Here is a 19,170-nt window from a genome sequence, read left to right as displayed (position 1 = left end):
TCTTAAGTAGGAATTTATCTTAAGAGCATATGAAATGGTTATTAATCCAAAAAAAACCTCCAGTGATTTCTCTGTTGTCAAATTCAATGACAACTGTAGTTGTCTGTTAAAAAACTGTAACACTCACACAGAAAGTATATTTTAACCTTAAAAGTTCCTTTAGATTTGTTTATAAATTTATTAGAGAAATAAAATGGAATTTTAACACTCCATGAGAAATCTTTGGTTTGCTTGTAACAAGATGTACATGGGAGGTAATACCTCAGAGAAATTTCTAGGTGTCAGGACAAAAATACCATCTCAACATTCAAGAAATCAGGGTCCCAAGCAATCTAATGTTGCAGGATAAAGTATCCCCCAGAAATTCCTCTTCCTACATAGATTAATGTGCTGAGTAAATACACAGTCCATAGCCCGAAATCCACATACAGAGGATGCCAAGAGGAGGAAGGGAGAGACTCGGAAGAAAGGGAAGGGGCAAGGATGGACATACAAAGGAAATCAAAAAAGAATAAATATTCTTTGAGAAGACATCAAGTGAAAGAGTAAGGAAAGAAAGCATGGGCCAGTAGTGGAAGAAGGAGAAAGCAAATATATGACAGAGCAGGGAGACAGCTAATGAGTGGTGATGAAGAGAAAAATAGAATTCCTGGATGGACAAATAGACATCAGAGAAAGGGAAAGGGAAAAATGGAATGAGGGACACAGATAGACATTGGGATATGGTGGCAGAATGTGAGGATGTCTTATACAGTCTCTTACATTATGGGGAAACTAGCACGGGGTGGTGCGGAAGCATATAAAAGGGAGACATATGAGTACACTTGTAACATCTGGTGTTTTGGTAAAACTGGAGAAAAATTTAAGAGGATAATACTGTGTGGGAACACGAACATGAAAGGATAGCACAGAACCCTTAACACATGGCAGAAGACAATGAGGTAGGAGGGAGACAGAAAACAGAGTCCCCAGGTAACAGAAACTCTAGGAGAGTTGGGTGAAGGGCAGGAGGACAGCACAGAACGCCGGGCTTTGAGGTCTGCATGCAGAGAACTAACCTGGAGAAAGGCAAATCAAACAAGAGCTCAGCCTATTGCAGCATTCTGCACTTGACCCCAACCACCTGATATAAGGCCCACCAAACGAATTACCTGACATAAGATGCTGCCTTTACAATTTTGGGGAAACAACAAGCATTATTTCTTTTGTCTTGCAATCACAGTTTCAAACTGTGATTCCTTACATGTTCAATCCACTAAGATTTATGCAAGAGTCTAATTACCCAGTGTGGTTCATGTGTTTTGGCAGCTTTATGCATAATATTAAAGTTGTATCTTCACAACAACAGAAACTAGCCTAAAGAATTTTTCAACTGAACAAAATGATTAGCTACAACTTACTCTAAATTGCAATTAAAACTTGAAATGTTAAAAAAATTACGTAACGTAAAATATGGAAAAGTCTGTATAAACCTACTTTGCACCCGGAGTATCACAGGGCAATGGCTTGCGCTTCCTGGACTCATTGGTCAAGCTGTCCAAGGAGTTTTCTCCCAATCCACTCATCTTGATCACACATCAGCAACTAAAGGCAATAAAATAAGGATTACGAACTAACCCCTCAAAATAATAATTCAAAATGTAAAAACTCCACAACTTGCTTTTTAGTGTTCTTTATCTAATTTAAAAGTAAGACTACCCAGATAAGTCATTTTTTATCAGACTTACAAGTTGATATTTTTACTGGAAATACATACACCTTTCAGTTTTGCACCATTACACTAGGATCTACCTATAGCTCCAGTCTGTGTGAAAATAAAATTTCTTAGTGTTTTAATGAATTTTAGATAACTTCAAAATAAAGTGGTAACTTAACATATTATGCAAAAATGTAGTTAAATACAATTAATAAAGTTAGATACCATTAATGAAAAGGCAAGTGATACACTAACGCAGTGCAGGATGGGTGATCAGAGCACTGAAAATACAGAAGTTTTGAATAAAGTTTCCTTTTTTGTATGTTCCTTTCCTCTCTTCATGTAACCTAAGGACCGCAGCCACACAAAACTGTCATTCTTAGAAGCAGATCAGTGGACTTATATCAGGGTTTTTTACTTAGTATATAACCAGCAGATTATGATTACTATTTGTAACTCAACGTGTTACTATTGCCTTAACTTCATATCCCTTGCTACAGCCTCCCACACAAACACAGGTTTCAAAGACTGCAGGGACAAGGCAAGCGGAGATTGCAACACACTTTCAACTCCATTGCTTCTGCAGCAAAGATCAGGACACAAACCAGTAAAATAATAGGTTGCCCTTGTTAAACTCCAGTTACGTTTAGCAAACCTGGGAGATTATATATCCGTGACTCTCATCTCCCCTCACTGCCATGAGGAAAAAGGAACACAATCAAAAAGGAGAGAAGACAACTACACCGGCCAGGTTACAATTGACGACATGCTGAGGGAGAAAAACCTTTTTAATGGATCCATGCTACTCACCTACCCAGACAAGATATTTCAGAACATAATCACAACTGTAAAATGATCTAATCGTTTGGATTCAGGTTTATGTATCCTAACAACAATACAGCACACCTGGGCAGTCAGAAGTTTAGCATTATTCTATCCTTTTTACAGAAATTTCCAAATTAAATGTAAACCTAATTCAGACTGCAGCTCTTTACCTCATACTGCAACATCTCAGCTTCAGGAACTAGTCCCAAAGATTTAGGTAAAACATTTATACTTGTTAGCTGGAGAGAAACCACTCCCCAACACAGAAGCCAGGCATTAATAAATCTTTCAAGAAAAAAAAAATCTCAAGGACCTCCACAGGCAAAATCACACCATTACTACAATTACTATAAAAAATGGCTCAGGCTAACCAAATTTCTAGGAGTCGGTTATCACATATCACAGGGACTGACAGATACACTTTCAGTTAAAGGAAGTTTATGTTAAGAGATCAGATATCCAGGGAGCTCTTTATCTCTGAAATCCCTGCAACTGTAGAATTTCCTATCGTGTTTTCCTCTTGCTTTCCACATTGCACCCCTGTCCCAATTCATCGCATCATTCACACTCATTCATTTAGAGGAAGACAGAGTTAAGGGCCATTCAAGCCAATCAGACATACACAAGTCCTTGGGACAGATGGGATACATCCAAGGGTGCCAAAGGAGGTCTAGCTGTCATCACGAGGCCACTCTTTATCATCTTGGATAAAAATTCCGATTAGATACAAGGAAAACTTTTTTTTTTTTTTTTTTTTTTTTTTTTTTAAACCATAAGAGTGGTCAAAGACCAGAAGAGGTTACCCAAAGAGGTTGTGGAACCCCCATGTTTGGAAATTTATACAAACAGATCATGATCAGACTATAAATAGATCAAGACTCCCCTGAACATGTCCTGAGCAACTTGTTCTAATTAGACTTGCTTTGAGCAGGGAGTTAGATTAGATGACCTCCTGAGGTCACTACCAACATACTACTCCGTGATTTGCAGCTGGATTGCTTCTGTGCAGCTGCGACAATGAAGGAACAAACATGGAGTATAGCCTAAGACAGGCACCCTGAGTCAACTAAGCGCTTCCAGGACAAGATGTCAAAAGAGGAAAGACTGAAGTGTGTGGACTGTCTCTCCTGTATTAACCTTGATTGACTGGGTTCTTTGCTTACTTGCTTTTTGTGGCAAAAAGTAATACTGCTCAGTTCTTTCCAAGGCTGAGTCAACTCAGGCAAAAGGCAGAGACACACAAGAACATATTTGTGTGAAGCAGCACTTGTTATGTTAGCATGGGGGTTGCTTGCAATACCTGATACTGTTATCATAGGATGTTAGCTATGGGTGGAGGATTTAAAAGGACATCTTCATGCAGCAGAACAAACCTTCAAAGGCTTGACAGGACAGTGAACTGCTGGGCTGCACTGAGGAGCAAACACTGGGTTATTCTAGAGGTATGCAAAGTTCAGAAGCAAAACAGCATTTCTTCAAAGCACAGGTTCTCTTTGTAGCTAAATGAATGTTACAATGCTTAACATAAAATTATATATATAACCAACCTTCAACCCAATGATATGCATTACAAAAACAGGGTAATAAACCTTTTAAATCACAATAAAATTAAAAATAGCAGTAAAACATAACCTTGGATTTGAAATAAACAATTATAAAAGATACCTAACTACACAAACATGGTCACAGTCTCCACAGACAGTAAGCTGGTATTATATCTATTTGCTATGAAAACAGTATGAGTAAGACAAAACCCAATATCCAAAGAGATAGATCAGCAAGCCTGAAGGCTTTTATTCAGCTAGATATTCCTCCAGGGCAAAACTCTCAAATACGATACAGCTCAAGCAGCGGCACGCCTTATTTGAGCCCAAGAAAAATAAACTGTTAAGGGCATAGTAGCCACTAGATGGCAATATATCACCAAAAAGAACCTGGGGATAATAGGTTGTCGCTTAATCGCTGGAAAGAAAAACTACTTATCTGAACAAATAGGCAGTTTCAAAAACAAATTATATAAACAGACTACGATCATGCAAAAAGCAGCTGATTATCTGGAGCTGACGCTCAGCAGCAGGTATGACTCACAAGGTCTTACGTCTACAGACCTCACAGCTAAGACTGAATCCTAAGAGTCTTTCTGGAGGTGACACACGCAAAATCCAGGATTGGTGCTTTTCCCCGAAGCTGCATTCCCAGGCACAGCATAATGCTGCAGAGTTAGAGCTATTGTGGAAAGCGAAAGGAAGAGCTTAAAATACGATAAGACTCGAGGACAGCTCAGGAAGGGTGTGGGCACAGCAAGAATGTCACAAGCCAAGAGTAAAATCTTTTATTGAAGAGGATATCTCCAAATAGGCATAACCTCATTAAATACTTGAACATTTCAGCTAGGATACAAACTTCAACCTAATGTAATTTTGCATGTAACATGGTTGCATTAAGCTATTTACAATGGAAATGTCACTTCCAGTTGAGCATTTACCTGTATCGATGGATAACTCACAATATGATTAAGTAGGAAACCAAAATTATTATTACATGTTCTCTGAGAAACATAATGCATATTCGAGAATAAAGCACTACTACTAAAACCTTTTAGTGCCTGAACATAGAAGCTTAGAGAAGGAAGGAAAATTAGGTAATTCGTGTAGGCTGTTTCCTTGCAATTACACCCGACTCATTTGTGGTAGTTTTTTCAGGCCTGGAGCTGCTGAGTCCCCTGCACATGTATTTTCCTTTCTCTAAGAATATTATTACAAGCTGAGAAAGCATGCAAAGCCTGGAACAACTCTAACTGCTTAGCTAAGGAAATTACAGAAGTTGTTTTCCAATACGCACGGCTTTACAGTACAAATCGTTAATAGTCAAACTAATATTCCTGGTACAGGAAGTACCGGCAACAGCAGCCGTTATTCACTGAGACGGTAATGAAAAAACAACCACTGTACGAAACTGGAATTTCTAATAGGCTAAGTATTTTTCCAAAAATAAACTGACTTGTTTTTCAAGTTGATCTTTATTTTAAAAGTCAATTCTGAAACATAGCTTTCAAAAGTTAAAACTTTAGTGCCTTTTTTTTTTTTAACCAATAACATGAAAAAATTGAACACAGCCATCCTTGCAGACTGAGGTAACAGGCAATGGCATTATTTCTGGCTCATGCACCTATAAGGCTAGCTAGAAAGATGGTGTTAGAAAGAGGTCTCTATTTGTTATATTGCACAGCTTACTGACCTAAGCAGAGCACTTTTTAAAGAGACAAATTATACAGTGAAATTCTTGTAATTTGCTTAATGAAAATATATTTACAAGCTAGCTTTCTGTGATTCAACGCATAGCTCAGTTACAATAAAAAAACAGTAAAGTATAAGAAACCACGCTACATTTTAGATCAGTATTAAACACCCAAAATACAGGAACAATAATCTTTCAATATACAATACTATTTTTACTCAGAAGAACTGACAGATACGACAACAACCACTTTCATGAAAAATCTGATCATTCTGCTAGTTTTCTTCAAAGTTGTGTGTAAAAGTTCAAAAAGTGAATAGCCAGGCTAGTGCGTAAAAGGTTAACTGACACTGGGTCTCTGAATTACGAATTTGAGCTATCAATACCTACTACTATGTACTTTTTAATGAAACTGGTATGCAAATATGTGCTTAAAGTGCAAGAAGCTACAACAAATTGACTAGATGTAAGGATGAAAGAGAATGCAGAAGGTAACTTCTATCCAATAACAAACAACAAGATTTTTCTCAAATTTATCTGTTCCTAGTTTACATAATTTATGGAGGGAATTTCTAGGGATTGACAAATTTTAAAATCAGGTACTTTATGACAGATAATTCCCACATATATAATAATATTCTAATGTTTGCTAGTCTGATGTCAACAGAGGCAGCAACTAATTTTAAGTTCTAAATTAAGGTGCCCACGTTACTAAGCTGTATTGCAATACACTGTCATTTACATCAAAATTTATAAAATAAAAATGTTTTATGCTACACTATTTTCAAAACAGATGGGAATAAACCACTGTTTTGTTCTGTCCAATGTGATTTTCAAACATTTAGCATTTTTGAGCCATTCTGAGGGAACGAAAAGATTTTTAGAAAAACACAGCCCTAGCTCTCACCAAATAATTTACAAAGATATACATTTGCATCTGAAAGAGACAGAGGACGTTCGGGTTGAATGGAAAGAAGTATGAACAGAGCCCTCCCAAGGTTTATACTTGCAGCAAATTAGAAAATAAAAATTAAAAGACTTAAGAAAATCAGTCTGAAACACTGTGTGAATTTATCAACAAAATAACGATTCATGCTCCTCACTTCACGTTTAACATCTACGACACCATTTTTCTTCACGAAGTATGATTTATTGCTAGCACTGTTTAATTCCGCCCATGGTGGTAGCACCTACCCGCTTAAGCTCTCAGTACGTGCTGATGTTCCCAACTCCACCAGCGGAGTGGAACCTAAGGCAGCAGCGTTTGGATAAAACATTGCAAAGTTTCATGATTATTTGTAAATATTAAGTAGTAGGAATGTGTTTGCATTACAGTTTGATCGAAGGATTCTATCTTTTCAGATATAATCTTAAATTTTCCAAAAGACTCACGTGACTCTCACTCACCAAAAAGGAGAAAAAAGGAAACAAAAAATAACCAAAGACCTCATCAGTAAATGGATTAGAAAAAAAAAAATCTACCCATATTAATAAGGTACACATGTGAATGTCCTTTGCAGTGTACTACATACTTTTCACATTGTGTCTATTCTTTTCTCAGTGAAAAACTACAGATGGATTGTTAAAAAAGTAACGCTTTTTCCATGTGATGGGTAGAACAAGTTCTAATAATTATTAATCCAGGTATTATAACAATATTTGTGCAGAGTTCAAAACGGCAGCATTTAAAAGACCAGTATTTTTCAATCTGCCAGGGTTTCAGTTTTTTGAAAGGCTAAAAAAATTCCTCTAAATACATTTCGTAGACCACCAAGGAAAGGAAGCACATGCCAGCAATACAGTGTATTTCAAATCTGGCAAGTTCCTGAAGCCACTTACTAGAGGGCATCCAAGTGGAAAGGATAGCAAGAAACACTAAACACGCTAAGCAGAAAGTTTTCAGCCTGATTCAATAGTTTCTTCCTTGGTCTTACCCATTTCTTACCCTCACACACACTGGGATGCTGCTAACCTACAGCATTTATTTGACGTATCTGGTGTGAAAAGACTGAAGTCCTTTCTTATGCACTAGATTGTTTTGTCTCACTTTGCCTTTCAGTACACTGGTTTTCCCCTCCCACTCCAGCATTATTCCCTGGTGCCCATGTTCTCATTAGCTGTAGATGAAAGATCTATTCACCAAAAAGGTTATGACAACTGGGAAATCTTTGCCCTGTTAGGGCCCAAAAATATAGACAATTAGATGCTTCAGATTCAGTTTTTGTATTTGGTTAGCTGAAAGAGTTGACCATATAAAAACAAAACAAACAAAAAAAACCCCAAAAGAACTACCATAAAATACTACTTTAAAACTTCATATCACAACTATTTGAAAATTCATACTATTTGCATAAACATTTTCATCACTTCTTTAGTCCCATGAATATACCAACTTTCACTATAATAAGCTCACATGGCATATTTATTACAGCAAAAGTATGCATGGTAAACACCATGGTTGGAAGCTCTTTTGTCTGAGCTGATTTTTTGTTTGAAATTTTCACTAGGGAAAAAGCATAAATTGGCTCTTAGCATTCCCCTGAATAAGCCAATTATGCAGAATTAAATCAAATCAGTCCTTTCCAAAGGATCGTGAAGATGTCTGGGAATTTTTTTAATATTTGAATGTTATGTAGATTTAAATACAATCCTCCTTTCTAAAAACTAAGACATAATTCAGAGAGCTTTTTAAGATGCAAATTGAAATAAACTAGCTGGTTTAGAAAAAAGCCCCAAATCTTTACATTTAATTGGATGTAAATAAAACTAGAGGACGTTTGATTCAGCAACTGCACATTCTCAGTGAAAATGTGCTATTTCTAATTTATATTTCCCTCAAAAACACTTATATAAACAGCATAATAGCTTTCCAGTGAAACTTCTGATTCAAAATATTATTCAAACTATGCAAAGTTTCTTTTGTTATAAGAGAGACCGCAGAAACAACCAATATTCCCATTTATTTGGACGGAAACCCACAAGAAAACAAACTTGGAAAACTCACTTTCTGGCAGTAGTGAAGTGTATTTTTGTTTGTTTGTTTGAAGAATTTCGTGCTTCTATATTTACATGTACAATTCCTAGCTTTAAAAATGATACAGGAATAACTTCTCAGGTACACAGAGTCTAAGAATGAAATCGGTTACTTACTCGTCCTTAGCAGACCTGCACGCCCAGCATGGTTTTCAGAGGACCCTCAGAATCGAAGTCATTGTAAGTCACATCCTGGAAAAAAAAAAAAAAAAGGCTGTATATGTGGGGGAAAAATAATGCTTGCTTTTGCATTTTTTTACCTGATATTAATAATGTTACAAACAAGTAAAGAAAACACTCAACATTCAGATAGTTTAATCTCTCAAATGAGTTTAAAACTCATCTACAATAAGTAGCAAATGTAAGACATCAGGAAGGCTCCAGACACTATGCTACACTTGAACAGTATTTCAGTGAGCTTTTGCTCTACTTTTACCCTCTATTTTCTCTACAGAAAGCGAAGGAAGTCATCTGTGGCAGTGATGGAGCTCCATTCACAAATTTTCACCGCTGCTATGTGCTCAACACTTCAAAAGCCTGAGTCGCACCATCACCAACGCCACCAGAAAGCCAGGTTCTCCTTCATGTAAGAACTAAACATATTTTAAAGCTACACTTGAGTATTTCCCTTCCTTTTGGAGAAATATCAAAACTACTAGAGATGTTTGTTCTTAGAAACTTCAGGCAGGCACTTTTAGATCTAAATATAAAAAGCTGCGGCCCCAAATTAGATGTTTCGCAAAGGTATGATCCGGAAGTAAAAACGCAGCGCGCAGCCATGCGACGCCAGCACACCGCCGTGCACACAACCATCACACGAGAACAGCAAACTGTTCCCAAAGCTGTAAATGCTCTCGGGTTTCTGTTACCCTGTTTTTCTACGAAATTCTGGGAATGATTAATACCTATTATCATGCATTTCATACAAGGTATGATTAAGTGTACTAATTAGAGAGATTCTGGGTCTCTGCAGAGAATTACAGTAACTTAAGAAAAGTTTCAAACAACAGCTGTGTGATTGAATTGATTTACTAAAAACTGCTTGAAGCACTATGTAAAGCAGAAGCTGTTCAAGCTAATTAGAAAAATAAATTGCTCTTGGGAAATATTTATGAGACATTCACATGTAAGCACACACCATAGTCCTATCCAAAATCGAGAGTTTCAGAATTGATACTTCTATCCAGACAACTTAATAGATAATCATTAGCAGTCAGGTAAAGGAGTTTTTATTCAAGTAGCTCATTTCTTAAGAAATTAAACTGAAGCTTTTCATATCAACTGGTTGCCTATACATTCACTACTGTTTTAACCATCCCTTCCACAATACTGAGTGTAGCTTTATTTGTATGAACTAGAATTACCAATTAGAAGGTTGATTGACAACGTGGTCACGTAAGAATAAGCATCAAGAGTAAATTGTCTCCTAATTAAAGACTTCTATAACACCATTTTATGCTAAATCAACCCCTGCTAATAATGAAAACCAGAACAAAGGCACGACAAGCAAAAAAAATCTTAGGAGGCAGGATCAGAGATGTTTATTTGGACAGTATGGAAAAATAAATCTTATGGCTATTAATTTCTGTAAAAATGCTAAAACAATCCTATATTACACTCAGTTGTAGCCTGCCATCTATCTTCACTGGGATCCTATATCCATAAGGGCTTCAAAAACCATTTGCTGATGTCTCTGCTGGACAGAATTTATCAAAGAAAGAGGCAGTATAAATTACATTCAGATGGTGAACGTAAGGATACAGACAATTCGAGATTAACCACACATCTCCCATAATTTCAAACCTGATTTGGTGGACTAGACTGCCACGCCAACCAGCACGCAAGCACTTGAGAAATCAATTCACAGGCTAGTGTTGTGGTGTGGCGTTCAGTTTCTTCCCATCTATTCCTTCCTCAAGTCTCTACGATAGCTTGGTAGACTTGTGCATACATCTGCGCAGGCAGAGAGGTGAGCTGGCATAATCGCAAACCAGGGTCCCACTGAGAAGCTGAGCTATGCACGACAGCTGGATCACAAAATCACTTAAAATGAGGGAGATGTGAGACCCACAACTCTTTCTCAATGTTACAAACTTTCAACTGCTCGAGCTTATGAAGGTAGCGACATTCATATGAATGATGCTCTTTTTTCCCCATGTAACAGTTCTCACAAGTATCAAAAGCATTCGGTGGGACTGGAAATGCAAGGGGGAGGAGAGAAACCCTAAAAACATTCAAAGAAGTATAAAAATCTTAACACTATTTAAATTAGCTTTAGAATATTCCCCTTCTGTTCCCCTCAAGTAGAATCTATGGATGCGAACATTTGAGCTGCCTATAGCAGAAGACAGAAGACAACTTCCAAAAGAAGTGCTGCAGTAAAGCAACCTTTTGCCTATGGAATGACCCTACAGGAAGGCCTTTGAAGGGTAAGGAGAGTATCTGGGGTAGCATTTGCATTAACTGAGTCCAGCAGAACACCTCAGAGGACCATCCTATGAGGACTGGCAACTGGCAGGGCAACCAAGACAGATGCTCTGAATGCTCTTCTATGGACCAGACTGAATTAAAGCAAGCTGAAACAGAAATGAGAACTTTATCCACTAAAGCAAACAAAACGTACAGTAAAAATTTTGCCATATATCAAAAGTAAATTACGCCTGAAGGTACCACTATATGTAAAATGGGATATAAAAATTATATAACCCAGTAAGTCATTACATTGTTATCATCTAAGACATTTAATTTAAAAAATAAAGTATGTCCCTCTTTTCTACACTTGGTGTTGTCCTGCTAATTAAAGCCCATACTCTCCCTTACTGCAAGCTGACGATTCAACTCTGTTATCCGTACTCTAAAGCTACTCACTTCCTCTTCTGAATACAGAGATAACAGGGAAATTCTTAAGATTTTAAATATATATATTTTTTCAACACTGTTTTCTCGTCTACTTTACCTGAATCAGCTTAGGCTACTGGCATGCCTCTGTTAAAGCACAGCCATACTGGAAGCGTTTGCCAGTCTCAAAGCCATCAGTGCTCTACGACGGCTGGCGCCCGTGCCCCCGCAGCAAGCTTCCCCGCCCCAGCAGCTCGCGCCACACCAGCACCCCCGGCATCACGTGTGCACTGCTTCCTGTCTCAAAACGGCTCAACCAAAGATCGAGCCAGCTCACACAAAACAGCATTCGGCACGTTTTGATCTCAATGAGCTCAACGTGCTGCAACCGATCTCCCCGCTCTCCGGAGCAGCTACGCATACACTCTGTTTACACCTCACAGGAACAAATCTCACAAGCTACACGGCCCAGCTTTCAAATTTAAGCATACATATTGTCAAATCTTCAATCCAGCTGAAAAATGTTTAAAATACATAGGAGATTACATTAGTCTTTGGGTGGGAGGGCGAGGGGACAAGGGCACAGCACGGTGTCTGTCACAGGGGCCAAGTAACATTGTCCTGCTGGAGAACCTGTGTTAGAAACATCAAATGGATAAACTCAGATGACAGCAGATTTAAAAGTTACCTCTTGGAATATACTAGGATTTCATTCGAAGTTCAACATGCACAATAATCACTTGGCCAATTTCTATGGAAAGGGAAAACAGTTGCTCTTAGAGCAATATACCCCCACAAAGGTACGATTATCACAGACCTGAACCACAAGCGACAGCATCAGCTGAAGGATAAACATCAGCCTCAGTCTCAGCAATAAAATAAAATCTGAGAAGTTAGTACATTTGGATACAATTTTAATAAAAATTGGTAAGACTTTTTTGACAAGCCATACTATTGCCTGTGGCACAGATAGCTACAATGTGATAACAAAAGCTCCTCTGTTTTAAATGTTAAAAATATGCTACCTATTCATAGTCAAATGTACTAGGTATGTTAAACACAAGGGCAACATTTTGAAAGAAGAAAGAAGGAGGATTACACCTGTAATCCTCCTTAAGTGTTCCACAGATAATTAACCTGCCATTTGAAAAAGAAAATCAAATATAAAGTACTACACTTTAAACTACTGTACATTAGGACACCCTATTTCTAAATCTGTGCAGGGAAAGGTGGAGCAGACAGAACAAATACCACTGAACGGTAACCACAGCTCTGTGAATCTGGCAATACAACGTAACGAACTACAGAAACAGGTAACACAACTGAAGTACATAGTGTTAATAAAGACTTTTGGTGCACGGTAACTATTTCGTACTTAAAAGGCTTAATTATCTTTTAATATTAAAGCATCTACACTTACGTTATGAAAGAAAAAGCAAAACTCTATTGCTAATCGTATTGATACATCATTATCCTAACAGCATTTCCATCAGTACAATAAGTACTAACAAAATGCTCTTCCAAAATAGGTGCATTTAACCATTCTTTACCTCCCTTCCTCCTCCCCCCCACTCTGTCAGCCAAAAAAAGTCATTTTCTAGATGATAAAGAACCAACTCAGACACAGACTTCACTGAATCAGGGCTGTCAGTTAAAAAAAATAAAAATAAAAGGGTGCTATCTCTGATCTGGGAGACAGCAAAGCACACCTTGTTGCAACATGTTAAATAATTTCAACTCCGCACACATCCTTTTTATAAAACACATTCCATCTTAGGCAGATGATAGCTTTTCAGGCCTTGCCAGGTTTCATTTAGCAATTCCCCTGCGGTGTTTAGCAAGCCCTGTGCACTAGTCTGCTGCTTTTCAGCTACGACAATTAACTTGAGCCGCGCTCACTGTGCATGTATTACAATGACAGGACACTTCTAGCTGCAGGACAGGCAGAGCTGGGACACATCCCGAGCACATCTCCCGCCCTGCGAGAAATAACTCCTGTGCTCTGGTTTTGGAAAGTCATTAGGTGCTAATATGTTTCCTACATGTCCCAGCTATAAGAGCCTCCTCTATCAAATAAAAAGGCACAATGAGGGGCTCTAGTGACCTCAGCCACGGGAAAGGACTGGACACCCCGGCCAGAGCCTGCAGAACGCTTGTGAAACGTCTCACCTGCCAGCTGCTGCCGCAGGCAGGCCAGGGAGGCTGCTGGCCTGTCTCATCAGGGGTGCGCAGCCCGGTGAGCGACAGGCCAGATCCAGCACCCATGGGACCCCGCTGGCATAGGAACCCTACCCGGCTGGCTGAACGCATCTGTCGGGATCCAGCTCTCGTGCGGAAAAGGCAGCTGGATCGGATACTGCCACCACCACCTGCCCACGCGACACTGGCAACAAGAGCTGGCAAAGCCGGCAAACACTGATGGTGCCTTTCACCTCAGCCCACGTCCTAGCTGCTGCACTGCACGGAGGACTTCGGGCTTTCGGTAGAGGTGCTGGCATCCGATTAACGTCTTTAGAACATGCTCAGAATGTTTTTAACATAGACAAGTCTTCAGAGACTTGAATCTGGAAAAATCAGTACACATTTCTTTAAAAAATAATTTAAGATATAATAAGTGTATTTAAAGAAAAAATCCCCAACTCAGACACCACGAACAAAGAAACAGGATGTGATACCTGGGTGACTATAACAGGACTTGATAAACTAAATTAGCTGGTAAGAAACCACAGACAGCAGCACGCTTCTCTGTGCAGCCAGCCGCTCTAGCAGCGCAAGAAACTGGGGAGCGGCGGCAGCAGGCTGAAGCGCACGTCGTCCGCGAGGCGTTTGCATTAACGCTCAGCGAAGTCCAAAAGGCAGAAACCCTTCGCCCTTTCACCCAGGGCAGCGGCAGCAAGTCCGATGGAAGGAGCGTGTACAGCGCGCTATCCGCTCTGAATAAAAAGTTACTAAAAACAAAAAAATTCCAAAACAGTAGGAGATTTACCAAAATCACGTTCCGTTTACAGGACAGAATGTCCTTACTGGAGCTTACAACGGAAGCGTCAAGACAGCAGGACGGAGGAGGGATCGCTGTCCGGTCCCGGAGGCCCTGCGCCCGCAGGTGACGGCAGGCCGCCTGACCCGCTCCGCCATCCACAGAGCAGGGCAACAACGCAAGCTGCCCAGTGCATCTCTACACCACACTTCATTAGCGACCACGTTTGAGCTAATTCACATAATTTACTAAGATGGAAGTACATATTGCTAAAAATTACTTAAATTAAGATTATTAATCCAAGCTATGAGATCTCTCTAAATTAGAAGTGGGCATTAACTGAGAACCTTAGAACATGCAACTACTAGTTTGATGATTTGAGTCTGAAAGTATTAATCACTTATTAGCCACTTCTAACTTCTTACATTTTGTTTTTTAAGTGGACGCATTATCTCACCTAATGAAAGTTTATTTTATGCCTTGGTAATGTATGACTTTAATTTTTGCACAATCCTGACCCCTACCCTTTATAATAATGAGACATCCTTTTCAGCGTGAACTTTAGGCACTGCAGACAACTGCAGTTACACAGGACAGAAGGATGATTCACAGAAAATCATACCAGAGGCAAACAGAAAGTGCTAGCTAGTAGTAGGTATTAGATGGGATTCATGCCACAACTTACAAAATTGGGAGCACTGTATCTTAAGGGAAAAAAACCATATGTAAATATCACATTAATATGCAGCTTTAAAATTAAAATTCATTTATTAGAAGAGATGGTGTAAATCTCAGCCACAATGCTTTTTTATTAAAACTGCTCATAATACAATTATGAAAAAGAAAACTCTTTCACTTTACCTCTGTCATGAATTTCAATACACTGACATTTCTCCCTGCAACCTGGATTTTCAGATTTCCATGATATCCTTAGCAGCAACAAAGATAGGGTCTCTGTACTTTCTAGAGGTCTAGAGACCTAGAGACCTTCGAAAATTTAGATCTTGTAAGTTTATGGAACTAGACAGTATGGTAAGCAGTACTGAAGACTGACACAGTCAACAAGGCTGCAGTATTCATTGCAATATAACTCTATTTAGAACTAAATGTTCTAAACAGGACAGAACTTGCTTTTTTCCCTTCGCTAACTTAATAAGTTAAAAAAAAAAAAAGAAAAAAAGAAAAAAAATTATACTACTCCACACGAGAGAAATAATTTCAATGAATAATTTTTCTTTCACTCTTGCCAAATCTAAAACAAATCCTGAAGAGTCCAGCAGTATCTCTCTAAATGCCCTAAGTTTATGGTCACACACACAAAACTTAAGTTGTGCTTGTGCACTTGTTCTGCCCTGCTGTATCGCAAAAAGAAAACTAGATCCCAAACTGCCAAAGGCTCGAGATGCTGAAGGGAAAGCGCTGAGCAGACATGGGCCTCATGGGTACGCGCGAGGGAGGGGAAAAGGGAGAACTGTAACTAACCTCATGATTTAAAGAGGCACAAAACAGTTACAAAACTTTTTTTTTCATTATTTTAATATGGATTGATATGCCTTTTTGATTACTATACAGAAGTGTATAAAGATGAAGCATTTAAGTATTTAAATAAAAAACATTAAGATCCAACTCGAGGTGATTATGAAAAATTTAACATCCACTTGGTCTCAATTTCTTTTTATACATTAAAGCAGAAAGTTTGCAAATCATCCAGAACTCAAGGTTAAGGGCGACCAGCTGGCAAAACGTAGTTGTCAGAGGTTAGCCAGTGTTTTTGCTGAAACACTGACAGTTACATACAACAGCACACTTCTATTAATTCACGCACGCTTCCCAAAATATGTTTAATAGTATACTTAGAGAAAAACATCAAAATCCTTAGTATCATTACACTAATTAAAGCTCTGGTAAATTAGGCAATTACTATGTTTTGTTTTTTTTTTTTTATTATAGAATACAGTGGCTCCTGTAAGATACTACAGTGACAGAGACATTTTCCTACACAAGCAGACAAAGATACAAGATCTCTTACCTGAATTTAACCATGACTAGGGAATTAGTTTTCCTTTAAAAGGGGGAAGGCACTTTCCAGACAGACAGTCTCAGGACACTAGAACTCAGTCTGCAAGTTTTCAGTAGCAATGATTCTCATTTCCTTGGAGGTAGCCATACCCTATCTGATACTCAAAAAACAGAAAGTGCTCATGAATTTCTTGGTGAAAACAGGAAATGTAATCAACTAAACTCAGTTTGTTTCACTAAATATATGTGAACTCCCCCCAAGTCAGCAACAAGTCCCCCCTCCTTCCTACGACTCTGAGTGTGTCCAAATACGTTTTTCTATATTATATACATGCGGTTTTTTTGCTCTCCACTTCTGCTCTACCAGGGTCTCGAGGAAGCAAACACTGCTTTTCGGATTTCCAGAGAAAGGCAAAATTACAGTTAGCATAAACTCATTCCAGCTCTGTAGCATTGCTGTACTTGAATCAGACTCTATCATGCCAAAATCTCACTCATTTTACAGAGACAATAGTTTTATACAAAATGTGTTCAGAATGAGATCAGCTCAAAATCAGACTTCTCCAGGGCAGCAATTAAAAATTGGGCAAAACATGAGCAATATCCTTGTGAAAGCTTGCCCACTGCAAGCTTAAATTTAGGGACAGAAGTCATTTTACAGCTGCAAAATAACATTTGCATCAAAAACTAATAAGACCAAAACCTACCTTCAAACAAAGAGAAAAACTGACTTGTTATTTGTCAGAATGAAACATTTACTGTACACACTATCGGTTTCTAACATGTGATCTCTGTCAAGTAGGCAGCAAGCTTAATGCGAGCTTCTGAGCTTCCCTACAAAAACTACTCAGAAAAACATTCACAGTAGATGAATATGTGGCATTTTCTACAGCTATTATTCATAATGGATGTTCCCCCCCAGTATTTCCAATTTAATCCTTGAATCTTGTATGCGAACTGAGAGTATTCATCAGCCCAGTCTGTATGGAGGCTGGAGTTCAAGAAACTTGTTTATTTGAAGAAGTAAAAACTTTCAAGCGTCAAGTTGCAGAGGCAAAAATATTTTTTAATTACAGTTGCATTACTGAAAAAAAAAATTAACTATTCTTTTTATATCTGTTTGTTTAAAAAGCAAGCCTCTTAATTAAAAGCTATAAGCAACCTAGACCTTTTATAATGATCTTTGAGCTTTAGTCAGAGTTTTGTTTCCACTGTTCCACTTCTGGCAACAGTTCCTCTTTGGAGCTGAGATGTCATCTAGCCGATGCTTGTGTGCCTTGAGCAGCACAGGCATTAATCATCCCACCGTACATTTAGTGTATCAGCCTCTTCACTTCATCTGCATTTCCTAGCGCTTCAATAATCACAAGTTATTAACAGGCACAGAAGTTTATCCACAGCTGGAAACCATGGCAAACCCTTGCAGAGCAGTCCTTGTGCTTGCGAGTATTCCTGTAAAGCTCTGTTGTATTTTGCCTTTGTGGAAATACTGGGGAACAGTAAAATATAACTGTTTCTGTCCCTGTACACAGTCTCCTGGGAGATGCTGCAAACTTCTAATAGATCTAATTTTTTGTCAGGCTGATGTTACAAAAAAACACTTTCACTCTAACTGAGCGAGTGAGGCAAGTTCTTGCACCCAGCACAAAGACCTCTGAAGTCGCAACTCCTGAACATTAATTACATCAGACCAACTTCAAGCTGGAACAGAATGCCCTAGCCACCAGGAGAAGGATCCCCTTTGGGTTTGACTACAAAAAGGAACATCTCAAGCGTCTGCCTTTCACTTACACAAACACCACAAAATTAGGTGTATAAGGTACCCACCAGGTGCTGCAGTTTTTCAGTGTCTAGACAAGCCTAGTATTCTGTTCTGCATCTGTAAGAACCTAAGTTGTTAAACAATTAATAGTTTCTGATACCAGCCTTGGGAAAACTGCAGTCTCTCAGGGCTTCTACAGCGGGAGTACCAAGAACACAACACAATATAATGTCTAATGAAAGACTTTGGTGCCAGTTCTTACAATGCATCAAAGACGGATTTTGGTATTAGTAGTAGAGTTATGCACAAATAAATCAACAGGGAGAAATGAGCTTTGCCAGTGGTGCTCCAGGTTCACAGCAGACAAGCTGGAATACAAGCCACCCCAAAATGCTCATGGTATTTTCTGTCACTCAAGTCAGGTCCACAGCACAGCACCTCCCACTCTTCCAGGGGTCCAGCGCTGGACAGCCAGAAACACGGATTACCCACTTCAAAACAAAACAAAAACCTCCTTTTTTCAGGGGTACAACATTTCATGAACTGCAGGGCCAGCTGCCATGAATTTGCAGCCAGTTGGAATAAACAGCACTTTCAAGGGCACAAGCATCTGAGGGAATAGCACTCTGTCGTTACAAAACGCCAACAAAAAAGACAAACAATAATGAGAAACAGCTTAAATAACTTAGCTAACGTGTTTAGATTTAATCACTGCATCCTGTAAAACAATGAGAAATTATGCTGTATCGGTGGAATTTTTACCTTTTGAGTACTCATTTTAAC

General features: G+C 38.7%; 1 protein-coding gene across 9 annotated transcripts in view; it reads right to left on the bottom strand.

Annotated features, from left to right (window-relative positions):
- The window catches only part of NCOA3 (nuclear receptor coactivator 3), a 104,182-nt gene that overhangs the window by 23,910 nt on the left and 61,102 nt on the right, over positions 1-19,170 (bottom strand). For 6 of the 9 annotated variants that reach the window (XM_064521472.1, XM_064521466.1, XM_026106568.2 and 3 more), the window contains 2 exons: positions 8,909-8,983; positions 1,477-1,584 (listed from right to left, as the gene is read on the bottom strand). In XM_064521472.1, coding sequence (XP_064377542.1) covers positions 1,477-1,565 — 89 coding nt within the window. In that variant the 5' untranslated portion in view covers positions 1,566-1,584; positions 8,909-8,983. Of the gene's footprint in view, positions 1-1,476; positions 1,585-8,908; positions 8,984-9,227; positions 9,251-11,747; positions 11,770-16,635; positions 16,735-19,170 lie in introns of those variants that run through there. The other 3 variants (XM_064521469.1, XM_064521471.1, XM_064521470.1) reach the window with 3 other exon arrangements.

This window comes from Dromaius novaehollandiae, chromosome 16 (assembly GCF_036370855.1).
Source record: "Dromaius novaehollandiae isolate bDroNov1 chromosome 16, bDroNov1.hap1, whole genome shotgun sequence".
In the NCBI taxonomy this organism is placed as follows: Eukaryota; Metazoa; Chordata; class Aves; order Casuariiformes; family Dromaiidae; genus Dromaius; species Dromaius novaehollandiae.
Note: the sequence above shows the minus strand (reverse complement) of the source record. Positions and strands in the feature narration are given on the sequence as shown.